The sequence below is a fragment of the Entelurus aequoreus genome, linkage group LG05, assembly GCF_033978785.1.
Source record: "Entelurus aequoreus isolate RoL-2023_Sb linkage group LG05, RoL_Eaeq_v1.1, whole genome shotgun sequence".
NCBI classification, from domain to species: domain Eukaryota; kingdom Metazoa; phylum Chordata; class Actinopteri; order Syngnathiformes; family Syngnathidae; genus Entelurus; species Entelurus aequoreus.
Window position 1 is genome coordinate 68050775 of NC_084735.1, and position 19849 is coordinate 68070623.

The 19849-nt window shown below is 39.4% G+C and overlaps 1 protein-coding gene across 1 annotated transcript in view; it reads left to right on the plus strand.

The window, feature by feature from the left end:
* gabra1 (gamma-aminobutyric acid type A receptor subunit alpha1) overlaps positions 1–19849 on the plus strand; it is a 79296-nt gene that overhangs the window by 14119 nt on the left and 45328 nt on the right. Inside the window, exons 3-5 of the mRNA XM_062048719.1 lie at positions 8088–8200; positions 12805–12872; positions 19473–19693. Coding sequence (XP_061904703.1) covers positions 8088–8200; positions 12805–12872; positions 19473–19693 — 402 coding nt within the window. The remainder of the gene's footprint in view (positions 1–8087; positions 8201–12804; positions 12873–19472; positions 19694–19849) is intronic.

Sequence of the window (19849 nt, forward strand, 5' to 3'; positions counted from 1 at the left end):
CAGCAGGGGATGGCACTGAGGCGAGAGAGACGTGCGCGAACGTTCAGGGAACGGAACAATGTTTTTTTTTTTTTTTATGACGAGCAGCTGATCAAACGGTATCGTTTAGACAGAGCGGATATTATTTTTGTCACAGATTTAATACTTTTCGATTCCTTGTTGATTTCTGTATGTGTCTGCAGTGGGCTAGTATATATAGAGCCACCCACACCAGTTTCAAATTAGTTGCCTAATTAATGAATTGGAAAGAAAATGTTATGACAGTAGCGTATGTGTGTGGCCGTGAGGTGAGTGACGTCAGTGAGTGTGTGGGCGATAGAAGAGAGGGAGCGGTAGCGTGAGTGCCGGCGGGGACTAGTTTGTTTTGTATTATTTTGTAGTTTATTGTCAAAATATACACTCCCATTGTCCACTTAAATATTTCCAAGACATTTCTTTATTCTTAGACAACGGATTCCCTTCCGTGATTGGTCATTTCTATGGACACAGAAATGACGTCACCTAAAATTCCGTTTACGGCACATAGTAATGTCGTAATTCAGCTCTGAGTGTGACACTTAAGATTCAGTCCTACACTTCGCTGAAAGTGTGAGTAAGACGCTTGATAACTAACTTTTAAGTGCAGCTTTCAGCGAAGAATTTATTTACTCTTAAGTCAACTCTTAGCAGACTTCTTAGGAGTAATTCTAAGAAGCTTGATAAGTACGGCCCCAGGTTGTCAATGAAATTAGATTTGTTTAAAGGGTTTTTTAAACCAGGCCCTGTCCAGATAATGTCCAAGTCGGACTCAGCAACACACACCTTAATTCATGTACACAGAAAAAAATTAGGGAACACAACAGATTGCATATAATTTATAAACAAAATTACATTTTCAAAATAAGCATTTATGTACAGTCCAGATTATGTCCAGGTCACTCAAACAAGGGAACACAACAACAGATATCATATAATCTATAAACATAATTATACTTTCAAAATAAGCCTTTGAGGACTTCTCATCTTTTTTTAAAATGTTTTTTGGCATCATTATCGTTTTCAACCATGTAACTTTCTAAAGTTAGAAAATACTGAATACATGTTTTAAAGAAAGTAATACTAAGTGAATATCTGTTTTTGGCCTTAAAAATAAACATTTTACCGAGTACTATAATTAAATTGACTAAATCATGATTGTCAATGAACTCTCCTAAAATAACAGAAACCACATTAAGCTTCATAAACAAACCAATCCTTAAACACATTTTTTCAACTTCCACCCAAAAGGAAGACACAATATGACAATACCAAAACAAATGCAGGGTGGATTCAGGCTCCTGACAACAAAATCGGCAATCATCTGACTCTGTCATATTCCATAATTGTAACATTTTCCCTGTGGGTAAGAAGTTATAAATAATTTTAATTTGAAAATAACGATTTTGCACATCGATAGTGGTTTTATGGATTAGTTTGAATATGGCATCCCATGGCAACGGGCAGTCAAAAAAGTCCTCCCATTTTCCATTTGTGTTGTATGAGGCAGCCTTCAAAGATTTCTTTATTAAATAAAAGTTATATATTTTTCTATTTATTTTAGTTCCTTTTTGCCAACTAGAATTTCTTATTAGAGGTTTTACAAACTAATAATTTAGTAGTTCCATAATTAATTATTTGTTTCCATCTTTTTCCAATTACTCCAGTTAGTTGATAAAATGAAAAGCTTGAGCAAGCATCGCCATACATAGCTCTAAATTCATCATATTTCATAATTTTACCATTCTCATTGATAATATCATTGACAAAAATGATTCCTCTTTCAAACATATTTTTCCAAAAAAAAGGCTTTCCATCTATTACAATATTAGAGTTCATCCATATTAACTGCTGCAAAATATCGTCTCTTTTTTCTGGCACATAAAATTGAAAACACCACTATGAGTGGATTGTTTCCTTGTTTCCCAGCAGACTCTCTGGGAGGGGATCACTTGTAAAAAAGGATACAATTTATTTTGATACAGTACATGTTTTTTGTCCAACAGGACATTCGTGTACCACTCAATGTTTAAATACATCTTTGGAACAATTGATGCTTTTAAAGACAGACACATAGCTTCAAGGTTGAGAAGTTTCAGGCCCCCATATTCATACTCTTTGTACAAAACCTTTCTTTTAATCTTTTCTGGTTTGCCGTTCCAGACAAAATCGAAGACCCTCCGCTCATAAATCTTAAAAAAGTTTTGTGATGGAGCTGGTAATGACAAAAACAAATAAATAAATTGAGGAATAATTAACGAGTTGGCAATAGACATTTTACCATACAAGGTTAGGGATTTCCCTTTCCATAATTGCATAATTTTGTCCAGCTTTCTTAGTCGATTATCATAATTTACTGAGCCTAGATCTTCCAGATTTTCTGAGACAACAACACCAAGTATGTTAACTGGTCCATTTGTCCACAAAACAGGCACTTTGCATTCCATTCGAAAGGACGTTCCCTTTAGATTTCCGATCCTTAACATTTTACATTTATCATAATTAAGCTTAAGGCCAGATTGCTGTGAAAATATGTCCAAAAGATTAAGAAGGTTCCGCAAACAATGAGGAAAAATCTTATCTTTGTGAATCAGCCTTTTCTGACATGAACTTCATCAAGAACAAACACAGAACACGCCTCACTGATGCACATCTGCAAGACTCACTCAGAGTTGCAGTGTCAAGTTACACACCAGAGTACAACACACTAGTTAACAGCATGCAATGCCAGGCTTCCCACTAACTGACAAAGAAACAGATAACAGATTTGGTGTCCAGTTCAAAGTGTGACATGATTTAAAAATTTGAGAGTTTACTTTTGTATTTTACATGAGTTATTATTTGTACAAACATGGTGCAAAGTAATTCATGATGTGTTAAAAAATGTTAGTGGCTAGTTAGTGGCTAGCTAGTTAAAATGGGATATTGTGATTTCACAAGACTGTCTTAGAAGTGATCATTTGAACATGTTCAATTTGAAAAATGTGCACTTAGAGAAAATATAAAAATAAAGTGTTGCATATTGATATTTATCTGTTTCTATATATATTTATTGTGAGAAATCATTAAAATGATCAGTGTTTCCACAAAGATAAATATCATTAATTATTAATAATAACATAGAGTTAAAGGTAAATTGAGCAAATTGGCTACTTCTGGCAATATCTTTAAGTGTGTATCTAACTGGTAGCCCTTCGCATTAATCAGTACCCAAGAAGTAGCCCTTGGTTTCAAAAAGGTTGGTGACCCCTGATCTAACTGGTAGCCCTTCGCATTAATCAGTACCCAAGAAGTAGCCCTTGGTTTCAAAAAGATTGGTGACCCCTGCACTAGATGATCAAATAAATGAATTAAAAATAATTAAAATACACATCAGGTAAAAGTCCAAAAATAATATGAAATAAGATAAGATATAATCAAACATAAAAATAAACTACAATATGAAAAACTATAAAATAAAATAAAATACAATAAAAACTGAAATATAAATATAATCAGACCATATAAAAATAGGCTAAGATATGATAAAACATAAAAATAAGCTAAGATATGATAAAACATAAAAATAACTACCGTAATTTCCGGACTATAAGCCGCTACTTTTTCCCCTCGTTCTGGTCCCTGCGGCTTATACAAGGGTGCGGCTTATTTACGGCCTGTTCTTCTCAGACACAGACGAAGAGGATTTCGGTGGTTTTAGTACGCAGGAGGAAGACGATGACACAATGATAAAAAACTGACTTGACCGGTAGGCTGGTTATTTTGATAACGTACAGGCGAGCACTTTGTATTACTTTGCACCGTTGTATTATTTGTACTCTGCACGAATGCTGTTCGCCATGTCAAAGATGTGAAAGTTTGATTGAATGATTGAAAGATTTATTGTTAATAAATGGGACGCTTTGCGTGCCCAAACAGTCATCTCTGTCCCGACAATCCCCTCCGTGATAGCAGGAACCCCTATATACTACGGTAATTACACATCAAAACCCTGCGGCTTATAGTCGGGTGCGGCTTATATATGGAGCAATCTGTATCTTCCCCTAAATTTAGCTGGTGCGGCTTATAGTCAGGTGCGGCTTATAGTCCGGAAATTACGGTAATACTAATAGAATAATCCTGCACATTGGGCCTAATATTTGTGTAGTAAAGTGGTTTTTGAATTCGAGCAATGTAATCTGAAACATGTTTAAAATATCAACAATTAATGTTAATATTTTTGAAACAATATACTTCTCATAACATAAGTATCTGTGTGCATGAGAGAGTGTAAAGAAAAGCATTGCTATAGTTTCACTTCATCTGCCTTTTTTTACAACCTACTTGAAGTTGTATTTTTTTTTTTGTTTCTTTTTTTTTTCATTTTTTTTTTCAAAGCCAATCAGAAAGAAGGGGCGGTCTAAGCATGCCCGCCCCCAAACTACCAAAATGAAACATGACAGCGCACAGACCGAGACAGCGCACGCGCAGAAAGGCACCGCGCGCACGCAAGAAGGCGCCACGCGCGCACAAAGGCACCACGCGCCTGCAAAAGGGTGTCGCGCGTGCGCACGAAGTGGAGAATCAGCGCGCGATAACAGTTTTTACGCGCTTGGATTTTTGGTACTAATGTGACGCCATACTGGTGTGTTATATCTGAAATGTGCAAACAATCAACTGACAAACACACATGCTCAAGACAGCTTTGTTCCCGTAACATTGTGGTGCGTTCAGTTAGACTCTGGAAACACGGACTCTAGGGCTGTGATTGGATTATTTCCGTATGAAGCATCTTTTTGGGGGCGCTAAGGTGGCTAATGTTGCAGCCGTACTCAATAAAACAAAAGCACAGAGACTGAGTCACCAACGTACTAAAACCGAGACATTGTATGAAAATCAAGACATATTTTTGTTAAAACAGATCTACCGCTATATGAAAATACATTATTTTTGCTTCACATGCAATTAGCGCCTGTGATTATGCAGCGCCTTGCATATTTATGCACAATTGTCAATGCAGAGTGTTTATTAGGGATGGCTTGAAGCATTTTGTTTCATGTTCATATCCAGCAGGGCCTGAGTGGCCCGCGAGACACTATTAAGGTATTAATAATGGATAACAATTTTTCTATTCTCTTAGATTGTGCCTAGGCATGCATGCGCTATATGCATTCTCTGTTATACAAAGTGTCTTTAATGCAAACATGTCTTGGTTACAGCACATATTGAAGAGCTCATGAGGGTATATTGCCCTTTGGTGTAAAATAGAACCTGCAAAGGTCCATGAAGTTGGAGACTTGACATTTTGGGTCATTCCATCAAAATCTAAGGACACATAATGACAGGAAAGAAGGCTCTCATTCGGGACTTTAATCTGAGGTATAACTTAATGTAGTTTAATTAACATTAAATAACATGTTGACTTACTTACTACTGAACCTTTGGCACCTTGTCCTAAACCATTGAGTCGACTTAATTCAAAACTATGGCACTTTTGCACACTAACATGCACAGTAAGGGACAATAAATAATAGAATTAGTATTTTTTGATGAAACTGAATATTTGTTTTAACGTAAATATGTTTAAGTCACATAAACGCTTTCATTATCCGTCATTGCACACGCTTACACTGACATTAGACACAAAATGTTTTCAAAACCACATTTATACTCCTCTCTGTAGCAATAACAACCCGCCGAGATCATTGTTTATTGCATTTAGGTCGTTTGTTGACAGATTTTTCAATTTGAATGAACAACAAGTGCGAAAACACTCCATATGCAATTATTTCCGGTATAAACTAGTGGTTGAGAGGTGTGATTACATTCAAAACCATTTTTTCTTGTATTTATAAGGGACATGCTTAGTTTGCATGTTCTCCCCGTGACTGCGTGGGTTCCCTCCGGGTACTCAGGCTTCCTCCCACCTCCAAAAACATGCACCTGGGGATAGGTTGATTGGCAACACTAAATTGGCCCTAGTGTGTGAATGTGAGTGTGAATGTTGTCTGTCTATCTGTTGGCCCTGCGATGAGGTGGCTACTTGTCCAGGGTGTACCCCGCCTTCCGCCCGAATGCAGCTGAGATAGGCTCCAGCAGCCCTCGCGACGCCGAAAGGGACACGCGGTAGAAAATGGATGGATGGATGGATGATTAGATTTGTTCAGTATTTACAGTAAAATCATTGTAACATATCAGGTTTTCAGTATATTGAAAATATATATGTTACAATGGGAGTCAATAGGCAACCAAAATGGGCAACATTTTTGGTTAGGTGTTCATCAAAGTGTTGGCTGTCACAAATGTATTTGGCCCCATAGTGTCATACTCAATAAAAAAAACTAACAGAAACACATGGGATTCTTCCATTTAATTATATGCGGGAGAATTGACTTTTGTTATACGCTTAATGTTTTGGCCATAATTGACCAGGGCAAATATAAGCAAAACAAGTGGGCATTAATTTACACTGGTAAATGACACTGACAAAAATCATAAAATTGTATCGTCTAAGATGATCAGGATCTGACTTTTTAAACCAAAAGTCATGTTTTTTGTGTTATTACATCATCTTATGAGAGAACACACTCACAAACTAATAATATAGCACTGCTGAAAAATTATTTTTTTAGTCTTTGATGTACACACAGAACCAGGACCACTCCTTCTTATATAACCGTGGCCAGTGGGGTCCCCCGTATTGCGTGAAGAAGCGCAAGTAAAATGTCAAATAATGGATGGCAGGTCGCTTCATATGAAATTTTACTGCAAACGTAGTCCTAGCTTCCTCCTGCTCTGTCTTTGCTAATAATATACCTGTAATGGTAATTCTTACTGTACAGCGTAAGTGCTGGGCTTATAAACAAATTAACTGGGATCAAACCTGGCCGTAGATGTACCATATTTTTCGGAGTATAAGTCGCTTCGGAGTATAAGTCGCACCGGCCGAAAATGCATAATAAAGAAGGCAAAAAACATATACTGTAAGTCGCACTGGAGTATAAGTCGCAATTTTAGGGGAAATGTATTTGATAAAACCCAACACCAAGAATAGACATTTGAAAGGCAGTTAAAAAAAAAAAAAAAGAATAGTGAACAACAGGCTGAATAAGTGTACGTTATATGACGCATAAATAACCAACTGAGAACGTGCCTGGTATGTTAACGTAACATATTATGGTAAGAGTCATTCAAATAACTATAACATATAGAACATGCTGTACGTTTACCAAACAATCTGTCACCCCTAATCGCTAAATCCCATGAAATCTTATACGTCTAGTCTCTAACGTGAATGAGATAAATAATATGATTTGATATTTTACGGTAATGTGTTAATAATTTCACACATAAGTCGCTCCTGAGTATAAGTCGCACCCCCGGCCAAACTATGAAAAAAAACTGCGACTTATAGTCAGAAAAATACAGTACCTGGAACATACCCGATTTTGACCTTTTCCACCTAATGGTACTGTTTTTAGTGATACGATTGTTTTTTGCACACACACACACACATAAAAACAACCTCTTTCTAATTAATTTGTTTTAGTACAAAACATGCCAATTTGATTAAAAATGTGTACAAATCATTTTACATTATTAAAACAATGTGAAAAATATTAAAGGTACAGTAAGGGGCTGCTGAGGGCTTTAATTTAGCCAGGGGTGGCCATGTATTGAACCTATATCCTCCTGAGAAGCAGTATCCTCTGTGTTTGTACAAATGCATTTGTGTGTAAAAATGTGTAAGAAATCTACCAAAAACAAATGTTTGCTGCAAAGGTTCTCCGGAGGAACTCAATCGTATTCTATTGGCTTGTTTTTTTAAAAAAGACACCAGTCAATCAGAATAACTTGTGTGCCTGGAGGATGTACTGTAATTTGAAACTTTAAACAATTGGACTCACCATCTATTGTGTACTTTTTGTTCACAAATGCTTCTCCAACTCTTCACATCCTCCTCATTGTTATTTATGATGCATGAGTCATATTTTAGGCTTTTTTTCCACCCTTTCCTACCGTCCTTTCGGCAATCATGCACGACCCCTGTTTTGTGTGGCCGTGACTTTACATGCTCTTCTCTCCTTTGGCAGCTCTGGGCAGAACAGCTTGACAGAGGGGGATACAGATAACACAACAGTGTTCACCAAAATCTTGGACAGCCTTCTGGACGGCTATGACAACCGCCTCAGGCCGGGACTGGGAGGTCAGTAATACATACAGCATATTGCACAATGTCCACTATGGTGCTGTTGTTATGGTAACAGTGATGGATGTGTGTGGGCTTTGTATCAATTTCAATTTTCCATGCACAAGGTGTTGTGAAACTATTGTTAACTCTAACTGAAGTGAACCATAGCGTAATACACAATAATTCAAATGTATGGTACCGTATCATATATATCGTGTCAGATATAAATCTTATTGTATCGCATTGAGAGTAGATGGAGTGAAACTTATCATACCGTAATTTCCGGACTATAAGCCGCTACTTTTTCCCCTCGTTCTGGTCCCTGCGGCTTATACAAGGGTGCGGCTTATTTACGGCCTGTTCTTCTCCGACACCGACGAAGAGGATTTCGGTGGTTTTAGTACGCAGGAGGAAGACGATGACACAATGATTAAAGACTGACTTTTCATATACCGGTAGGCTGGTTATATTACTTTGCACCGTTGTATTATTTGTACTCTGCACGAATGCTGTTCGCCATGTCAAAGATGTGAAAGTTTGATTGAATGATTGAAAGATTTATTGTTAATAAATGGGACGCTTTGCATTCCCAAACAGTCATCTCTGTCCCGACAATCCCCTCAGTGGTAGCAGGAACCCCTATATACTACGGTAATTACACATCAAAACCCTGCGGCTTATAGTCGGGTGCGGCTTATATATGGAGCAATCTGTATTTTCCCCTAAATTTAGCTGGTGTGGTTTATAGTCAGGTGCGGCTTATAGTCCGGAAATTACGGTAATTGGAAAGCATCATTTTGTATCACACTGTAATGCGAGTGTATTGTATCCTTCAGTATCATATCCTACCGCTTTAAAATGTGAGTGTTCATATCGTACTGTATTGCATGGTACTTAGAGTGACTCAAATGAATCCTATTGTATTGTACCTGATCGCATTTGGTCATAAAGTTTTGTATTGCATCGCAATCGCAAACAAATTGTACCGTGAATGATCATATCACGTCCTAACTGGAGTGAGTTGTATTGTTTTGTATCGCATCTTAGTAGGAGTGTATTATATCCCGTATTATTTTGAGTGATTCATATCGCGCCACAGTAAGGGTCCAAAACCCATTTTTCTTGTGAAAGCTGATTTTACAAAATAAAAATGGCAGAGAGCTGCGGGTTCTGGTAACATTTGTTTTCATAGCTTATCTCAATTCAAACACAAACGAAACTCACTTATTATTAATCTCCAACTCAATGACATTTTCAAAGCTTGTAGAGTTCAGCATATGGAAAGTGTTATACATTTTTTATTCCTAATTGATTTGAAATATTTATCATATTTGGTTGATTAATGTAGCACACTCATACAGAGCAATAAGCACACACAGATGGTCGTTTAAAGTTCCAAACATGTCAGGATGCGCCTTAATTGTTTTGCTTCAAATATTCATATTTTGCATGCTAGTGGTTTTATAAAATGTCATCACTGATAACTACATTATTATAATTCCTCGATACAAGTAGACTTTTGCGTATGCTTCTGCTTGAAAGGATGGATTTGACTTTCACTTTTGTTAACTTGCGATCACTATGATTTAAGTTTGCATATACGTTTGATACCAAACTGAAAGGGAAAGTTTAACAAACAAAGTAAAAAATAAAAACATAAAAAAATCATACAACCAGCAATAAATTCTATTTTTCAGGAGAAGCCCGGTCATCATGCGCCTTCAAGGACACTGCTATGCGTCATATCCTAACTCATTCATTAGTTGACATAGCAACATAATGTACACTATTATTTTATATCAATGATGTTAAAGCATCCATCCATCCATTTTCTACCGCTTATTCCCTTCGGGTTCGCGGGGGGCACTACAATCGGGCGGAAGGTGGGGTACACCCTGGACAAGTCGCCACCTCATCGCAGGGCCAACACAGTGTTTCTTAAATACTTCTCCTTTGGAAGAAGAAACCCCCCCCCCCCTCCCCACAATAATAGTATAATTTGGTTATAAAATTGTTAAAAGTACACCTCTGCATAACATTGTATCCTTATTAACAATGAATTTAAAAAATAACAATAAATTAAGGTATAACTTACAAAAAAGAATAACTGTATTAACATTGTTTATAGTCTGTAACAGAAATGGTTTAAAGTCCATCAATTTGCCTGAAGTACAAAAAAAAAAAGATCAATCCTTATGTATATACATTTTTTGACCCGACTTGAACTATTTGATACTGAAAAATAAAATGAAATAAACTTGATAAATATTAAAAAAAATTAATTGCAACATTTCAGTATGGATTGGACTCCGCCAGGGCTGCCCTTTGTCACCGATTATGTTCATCACATTTGTGGACGACGTTTAATCAATGTTGGGTTCTGACTTTGATTAGACCATTGACATTTGATAATTGTCCAACAATATTCTACAACACAAATACAGCGATGAAACAAGATGCTTTTTAACAATGTTTATTCAATGTCAGGTTGTGACGCTGATTTGACTATTGAAATTTGGTAATTTCCCAACCAACATCGTGGATCCAACGTTGGACATCAACTTTGTCTCAACTTACAAATTAAACTATTTCGCAACGATATTTCAAAGTCAGTTTTAAAGGACACAAATGTATAATCAACGTTGTATCAATGTCTTATGCCTGCTGGGTCTTGGTTTCATCTGGCCAGGATCGTCAGCACTCACTGGATCAGTTTGCATCCGAGTGTGAAACATAAAGGGGTGAGAATCAACACCTCCCAAGTCCGAGTCCATGATGGGGTGGAGTGCCATCTCCGGGTTCGGAAAATATCTTGCCCCAACTGGAGGAGTTAAAGTACTTCGGAGTCTTGTTAATGAGTGAGGGAAGAGTGGATCGTGAAATCAACATGTGGATCGGTGCGCCGTCTGCAGTGATGCAGACCCTGTTTCGATCCATAGTGGGGAAGAAGTAGCTGAGCCGGAAGGCAAAGCTCTCAATTTACCAGTCGATCTACATCCCTATTCTCACCTATGGTCATAAGATTTGGTTGTGACTGAAAAGACAAGATCACGGTACCAACGGGTGGCGGGGCTGTGTCTTAGAGATAGGGCTAGAAACTGTAATTCGGAAGGAGTTCCACATCGAGAGGAGCCAGATGAGATGTTTAGGGCATCTGGTCAGGATGCTCCCCAGACGCCTCCCTGGGGAGGTGTTTGGGGCCTGTCCGGCCGATATGAGGCCACTGGGAAGACCCAAGACACGGCGGAGAGACTGTCTCTGGAGCTGGACGAAGTACAGGGGGAGATGGAAGTCTGGGCTTCTCTACTTAGGCTGCTGCCCCCGCGGCCCGACCTTGGATAAGCGGAAGAAGATGGATGGATGGATGGATGGATGCAACATTAACTCAGGAGCACATTATATAAGCAGTTCAACATACAAAACAAAAATGAATAAAACATCCATCCACCCGTTTTCAATTTTTGGTACTTTTATTTAATTTTTTTTATCAAAACGAGGAAATCAGGATTATTGGCTACAATTAGCACGTTTTGAAGTGCACAGCTTTTTGAAGCGAGATTTGAACCATGATACGGGAGAATACTGATTAAGCATCACACATCCCTGGAATCACACCGCACCCGTCCCGCTATTTCAGAAGAACTGCGTTATAGTAAGGCCTTGTATGTACTGTACTTACAGTACATTCTGAAAACGCCAGTTCAAACTCTATAGATTGCTTCCACTGTCCAGTGTTGCCTTGAGCCAGGCTTAAAGAGAACTTCGAGCACCGATTCCCAGTCACTATTTTATATTATTGTGCAAATTAGTACTCATTGTTTATTTAAACGAGCCATTAAAAACATTTTAATGTTTGGCCAGCATGAAGCAGCTTTGCATAATAGCCCGTCACATTTCTATAACCCTATGGCAAGCTACTCGGAAAGGGCTACGGGTTCGAGACCCCTACACTACAGTACAACATATCATACTGGATTGTAATTGGATGAAACTATATCGTATGGCATGAATCATTTTGTCTCACACTGTAATTGAAGTGAATCATATCACAGTACAGTACAGTATAGTACATCATGCTTGTATCACAGTGGGATAGTATTGCGTGGTCAGCAGTGTATGGAGGACATACTGTGATGTATCCTTACACTCTTATTATCTGATGACTGTGGTCGGCTGGAGAAACAAAATGGCAGCGCTGAGACCAGATTTTTTTTTAAAAATGATAACAATGAAGTAGAAAGAAGGGAGCCATAACGTGAGAATTGTTGCATGAAGGACACAGAGGTTTGTGTTGGTGCGATACGGCAGCCAAATACAAGAGGAGGAGGAATGATGGCCGTGGAGTTCAAACTCCCATCAATGTTATGCGAGCACAGAGGCTTATTTGTGCAAATTTATGAGGAGATTGAACTGTCCCAGTAATGGAGCCGACACTGACGCCAACACTCGCACAAGAGCTTATTGACATCCAATTTGGGTCTGTTTTTTTGTTGTTGATGTTTCTGTGATGTGTTGTTCATCCAGGTGGTCTTGCATTAACAGGTACTGCAGGTTGGGGGCGGGGGTGCTAATGAATGTCACTGATAGGCACTCACTCTGCCAATTTCCTGCTTCAACAGAGCGTGTAACTGAAGTCAAGACTGACATTTTCGTGACTAGTATTGGGCCAGTTTCGGACCACGACATGGTAAGACTCTCTCTCTTTTCGCCTGCGTAAATGTCACCAGTACCCCCTCTTCATGCCCACTTCATCCACATCATCTTCCTCAGCACGTGTGGACCTGACAGCCGACTGCGAGCTATAAGAGATATGTCTTCATGCTCACGATTCAGTCGGCTAACTCCTGATGTATTCATAAAACTGTCTCGTGTGAAATGTGTTTGCGAGCCCACAGTTATAATCCTGCCGCCATCATCCGCACTAATGCATGATGATCCATCGCCCACCATGCCTTGACCACAAAGTGTTTGTTGCATTTTTCTATTTTCTTAGCTTCTGGATGAAAATGTGTTTACCTTTACTCAAAACTGTGAGGCTCAGTTCAGAATTCAGAAGGAGATTGTACAAAAATGACATAAGCCCTGCAGTAAAATGGCTGACTGCTGGTGGTGGGAACATGTTGTCACAAATTCAAAAAGGGAGGATTGAAGGCTGAATTCATAATATTTCATAAAGATTACTTTTAAAAAAACTTCCTTTTTCTTTTTGTTTTAAATATGTCTGTTGTCTCTTATTTGAAGTCTGTTATTTTTTGTGCAAATGTCCACTAATTCAAATCTATATTTTAAAATAACGTTCAAGTGGTATCCAAACCTAAGTTTAATACAATTTTAATTTATATATTTCTAGTGATATTAGTAATATTTACTTTGTTGTTCTACAGATTAAATTAGCTTGGACTGATGTTTAATTTATTTTTTGCTAAATCTTGGTGAGAGCTGTTGTGTTGCAAAGTGGCTCAAAAATTCAGGCAATATTTACAAAAATTAAGTATGGATGGCAGTGAAAGTGGAGGCTCCAGACGGACCAATTCGGGGCAGCAGAGGCTGACTTTCGGGATGTGGAACGTCTCTACGCTGGTGGGGAAGGATCCTGAGCTGGTGCGAGAGGTGGGGCGCTATCAGTTGGATCTGGTGGGGCTTACCTCTATGCATACCAAGGGCTCTGAAACCACACTCCTGGACAAGGGATGGACCTTGTTCACCTCTGGAGTTGCTCAGGGTGTGAGGGCCCAGGCGGGTGTGGGGATACTCACGAGTCCCCGGCTGAGTGGCTGTACGTTGGAGTTCACCCCAGTGGACAAGAGGGTCGCCTCCCTTCGCTTTAAGGTTGGAGGGGGGAAAACTCTGACTGTTTGTGCGTACGCACCAAACAAGAGGTCAGAGTATTCGGCCTTCTAGGATACCTTGCATGGGGTCCTGTATGGGACGCCGGCAGGGGATTCCATAGTCTTGCTGGGGGACTTCAACGCGCACGTGGGCAATGACAGTGATACTTGGACTGGCGTGATTGGGAGGAACGGTCTCCCTGATCTAAACCTGAGTGGTGGATTGTTATTGGACTTCTGTGCTAGTCACGGACTTGCGATAACAAACACCATGTTCAAGCATAAGGATGCTCATAGGTGTACCTGGTACCAAAGCACCCTAGGCCAAAGATCAATGATCGATTTTGTAATTGTATCAGCTGATCTGAGGCCGTATGTTTTGGACACTCGGGTGAAAAGAGGGCCTGAACTGTCAACTGATCACCATCTGGTGGTGAGTTGGGTCAGATGGCGGGGGAAACCTCTGGACAGACCTGGCAAACCCAAGCGTGTAGTGCGGGTGAACTGGGAACGTTTGGAGGAGTCCTCTGTCCAGAAAGACTTCAACTCCCACCTCCGGCGGGATTTCTCTGCCATCCCTGTGGAGGTTGGAGACATTGAACAGGAATGGGCAATGTTCAAAGCCTCTATTGCTAAAGCTGCAGCTGCGAGCTGTGGCCAGGAGGTCTTAGGTGCCTCAAGGGTTGGTAACCCTCGAACACCCTGGTGGACAGCGGTGGTCAGGGAAGCCGTCCGACTGAAGAAGGAGTCCTACCGGGGTATGTTATCCCAGGGGACTACGGAGGCAGTTGCAAGGTACCGACAGGCCCGAAGGGCAGCGGCCGTGGCTGTGGACGAGGCTAAGCAGAGGGTGTGGGAGCAGTTCGGGGATTCCATGGAGAAGGACTATCGGGCGGCACCAAAGCTGTTCTGGAAGACCATACGGCACCTCAGGACGGGGAAGCGGGGAATCATCCAAGCTGTGTACGGCAAGGATGGGACTTTGCTGACTTCAAGTGAGGAAGTCGTAGGGCGTTGGAAAGAGCACTTTGAGGAACTCCTGAACCCAACTACGTCAGACACACCCTCCCTGACAGGAAGGGAGCCTGAGGATGATGGGGGATCGACGTCAATCTCTCGGAGTGAAGTCACTGAGGTAGTTAGACAACTCCACAGTGGCAAAGCTCCGGGGGTTGACGAGATCCGTCCAGAAATGCTGAAGGCTCTGGGTTTTGAGGGGCTGTCTTGGTTGATAGGCCTTTTCAACATTGCGTGGAAGTCTGGGACAGTGCCGAGGGAGTGGCAGACTGGGGTGGTGGTTCCCCTTTTCAAAAAGGGGGACCAGAAGGTGTGTGCTAATTACAGGGGTATCACACTACTCAGCCTCCCTGGGAAAGTTTACGCCAAGGTACTGGAAAAGAGGGTCCGGCCGATAGTCGAACCTCAGATTCAAGAGGAGCAATGTGGATTCCGTCCTGGTCGTGGAACAACTGACCAGCTCTTTACTCTTGCGGGAATCCTGGAAAAGGCCTGGGAGTATGCCTATCCAGTCTACATGTGTTTTGTGGATTTGGAGAAGGCGTATGATTGGGTCCCCCGGGAGATCTTGTGGGAGGTGCTGAGGGAGTACGGAGTGAGGGGAACCCTGCTGAGGGCCATCCAATCTCTGTACAACCAAAGCGAGAGTTGTGTCCGGGTGCTTGGATGTAAGTCGGATCCGTTTCCAGTGGGGGTTGGTCGCCGCCAGGGCTGCGCTCTGTCACCTATCCTGTTTGTGAGTTTCATGGACAGGATTTCTAAGCAGGGTCGTGACCATGGTGGAGAGGGTATACGTCTCGGGGGGCTAAAGGTTGCGTCACTGCTGTTTGCAGATGATGTGGTCCTGATGGCACCTTTGGTTCGTGACCTTCAGCTCTCACTGGATCGGTTCGCAGCCGAGTGTTCAGCGGCTGGAATGAAGATCAGCATCTCCAAATCTGAGGCCATGGTTCTCAGCAGGAAACCAATGGTTTGTCCAGTCCAGGTAGAGGACGAGACTCTGTCCCAGGTGGAGGAGTTTAAGTATCTCGGGGTCTTGTTCACGAGTGAGGGAAAGATGGAGAAGGAAATCAGCCGTAGAATCGGAGCAGCTGGGGCAGTATTGCAGTCTCTCTGTCGCACTGTTGTGACGAAACGAGAGCTGAGCCAGAAGGCAAAACTCTCGGTCTACCGAGCTATCTACATTCCTACTCTCACCTATGGTCATGAAGTGTGGGTAATGACCGAAAGAATAAGATTGCGGATACAAGCGGCCGAAATGAGTTTCCTCAGAAGGGTGGCTGGCATCTCCCTTAGAGATAGGGTGAGAAGTTCAGTCACCCGAGAGAGACTCGGAGTAGAGCCGCTGCCCCTTTGCTTGGAAAGGAGCCAGCTTAGGTGGTTCGGGCATCTCGTGCGGATGCCTCACGAGCGTCTCCCTAAGGAGGTTCTTGTTGCACATCCCACTGGGAGGAGACCCCGTGGCAGGCCAAGGACCAGATGGGGGATTACATCTCCTCTCTGGCCTGGGAACGCTTCGGGATTCCCCAGGAGGAAGTTGCTAATGTTGTTCTGGAGAGGGAAGTCTGGGGGTGTCTGCTGGAGCTGTTGCCCCCGCGACCCGATTCCGGATAAGCGGTTGAAGATGGATGGATGGAAGTATGGATTTTCTTTACATTTTCCATAGGAATTTTATATGAACAAAATACTAATTACATATAACGTTTAACACTAATAACATTGCTTGCACTGATGTTTGTACACCATTCGACCACATTTATTACAAATATGTTTTGTTGCAAAGTAGCAGAACATGTAAGGCAATATTCCAATAGATTTTAAAATTCTTCCCATATAAAAATATTTGTTTATATAATAAATTAAGAAAAATACACTATCCATATATAATATATATATAATATCTAACACTGATTACACTGGTTGTACCAATGTTTGTACAAAATTCTACTAAATACATGTGAGACCTGTTTTGTTACAAAGTGTAGAAAACTTCCAATACATTTGTCCAAAATGTTTCCACGGAAAATGTATCTGAAAAAAATGATGTATTATATATACCTAATTATGATGGCTTTACTGATTTTAATGGAATAAACTGGTTTTTTTAATTAATTGATTTCATGTCGGAGCTGTATTGTTGAGAATAGAAAACACAAATCAGGTATTATTCAAGTAGATAAAAAAAAAAAAAATCGATATTAGGACTATTTTTTTAATACAATAAATTAAGGAAAATATATTTACATATATACAATTGACCACTAATCACACCAGCTGTACTGATATTTGTGCAAAAGTCTACAAAATGTATTACCTAGATTTTTTGCTGTAAATTGGCAGCAAATTTCTATTAAGTTCAACAAATATTTTCATAGAAAGTAAAGAAATTATGGAACCATATGTTAATCTATGCAATATTTAGTACGGAAAACTCTGTTTCAACTAATTTTTGTGCACAATTCTACACAATTCATGTAAGAGCTGTTTTGTTGGAAAGTGGCAGAGCATTTCAAGCAAATGTCCAGTGATTTTCCAAAATATTGTATTTATGTATACTACTAATTATATTATTACAGTATATCCATGACAAGTATTTCCATGTCAAATTTAACTGATATATTTAAACATCTGCTATATATACTGTGTATATATATATATATATATATATATATATATATATATATATATATATATATATATATATATATATATATATATATATATATATATATATATATATATATATATATATATACAGTGGGGCAAAAAAGTATTTAGTCAGCCACCCATTGATTGTCAATGGGTGGCTGACTAAATACTTTTTTGCCCCACTGTATATATATATATATATATATATATATATATATATATATATATATATATATATATATATACATATATATATATATATATACACGTTAGGTCAGGAAAAAAACACAGAGGCTATTTCATCCCTTCAAGCCTGTTTTGCAGGTTTCTCTGCTTTTCAGGGGATTTAAATAAAAACAATACTGTATATACTGTATGTATATATATATATATATATATATATATATATATGTATATATATATATATATATATATATATATATATATATATATATATAATGTAGGACTCTTTGTATTAGTACTACTGTTTTTCAAGAAAGAAAAACACAATTTCCAGTAAATTTCTGAAATATTTATTTATGGAATTTAGCCGAAAAAATGGTATCTTATAGTAAATACACTATTTGTACTCATATAGAAAAAAACAATTAATTTATTGTCAGAGCTAGTTTGTTGCAAAGCATTTTATACCGCTTGTCCCATATAATTTAATATTAATTACGATCATCGTACTGATGTTCGCCCTGGGCGAACCGTCCCTTGCCCTTTCATTTTAAAGCTGTTTTGTTGCAAAGCAGCTGAAAATGTCCAGTACATTTCCAAAATATATTCAGCTGACAAATTTGAACATGTGAGTACATATATTATTTCACAAACAGTACAATTAGTTGTACTGATTACAATAAAACAAAACTAATTTCATGCCACAGCTGTTTTGTTGCAAAACAACTGATACAACATGTATTTCTTATACATAGATACTGTATAAGAGTAAAATGTAATCAAAGGCAACAATTCAAAATGGTAATAATATCTTCAATTTGCTGACAACCAATTAACCTCATTCAAATTCCTCTCTTCCATTCCTCTGCTCCCAGCATGTAGAAGAGTGTGTAGTCCCTTTGACGTCGTCTCTGGTAATTGCCAAGGCTGACATGTAGGCCACTTTTTTCTTTTCTTTTTGCTGAGGGGAACATCTGAGGAGACTTTCCTCCCATTTTTCTCTTTTCTTACCTCGGAACTTGTCTCAACTCGGTAATTATCCCACTATGGCTGAGGAGATTGAGGATGTTAGGGAGAAATAAAAAAAGAAACACAAAAACACAACAGTGCTGTCATTTTAACAGCCGGGCAGTTATGTGGAACCATTACATTCATTTTTGAGTGCCTATCATTAGATGGCTGCAGAATCAAATATCTGCCTGATTTTGAGTCAGCCGCTTCCTTTTTGAGTCAATTTGCATTTGCTGAGAAAAATTAGCTCAAGATCATTTTTTCACCTAACAATGTATCCTATGACCAGAAGTTGATCTGTCATGCAATGCATGGAACAAATTACGGTTATTAAGGAAAAGGGGCATTCTTAGTGAAAATAACAAAGCAGTCAGTGTCTTATAAAGCAAGCCATGCAGAGAATCGTGCACCTCCATCTACTAACGTGAAGAGACAGCTACCAGCAGGGAAAAGTAGGCCGAGGCTGCCGTATAAAAATCAAAGTGACACGAGGAAGAAGGGCGGCGAAAACGGACATGAAGAAAATACAGTAGAAAAAGAAACAAGGTGGGTATCAAAAAGCTAAGGTTGAACCATGTGACCCTTTATCCACATTGTAGGAGTACACCATTGACGTGTTCTTCAGACAGAGCTGGAAGGACGAGAGGTTAAAGTTCACAGGTCCCATGGCCGTGCTGCGTCTCAACAACTTGATGGCCAGCAAGATCTGGACACCTGATACTTTCTTCCATAACGGCAAGAAGTCAGTCGCCCACAACATGACCATGCCCAACAAACTACTGCGGATCACAGAGGAAGGCACGCTGCTCTACACCATGAGGTACTTCACCATATATGGAGTTTGTGTTTATTTCATTTACTGGTCAATACCGGGGATGAAGTTTTCAAATGTAATGAAAACATTCTTTAAAGAAATTAAATAAAAATAATCCAGAGAGTGATTCGGATCTCCTCTAAAATCTATTCACTTGTTCCT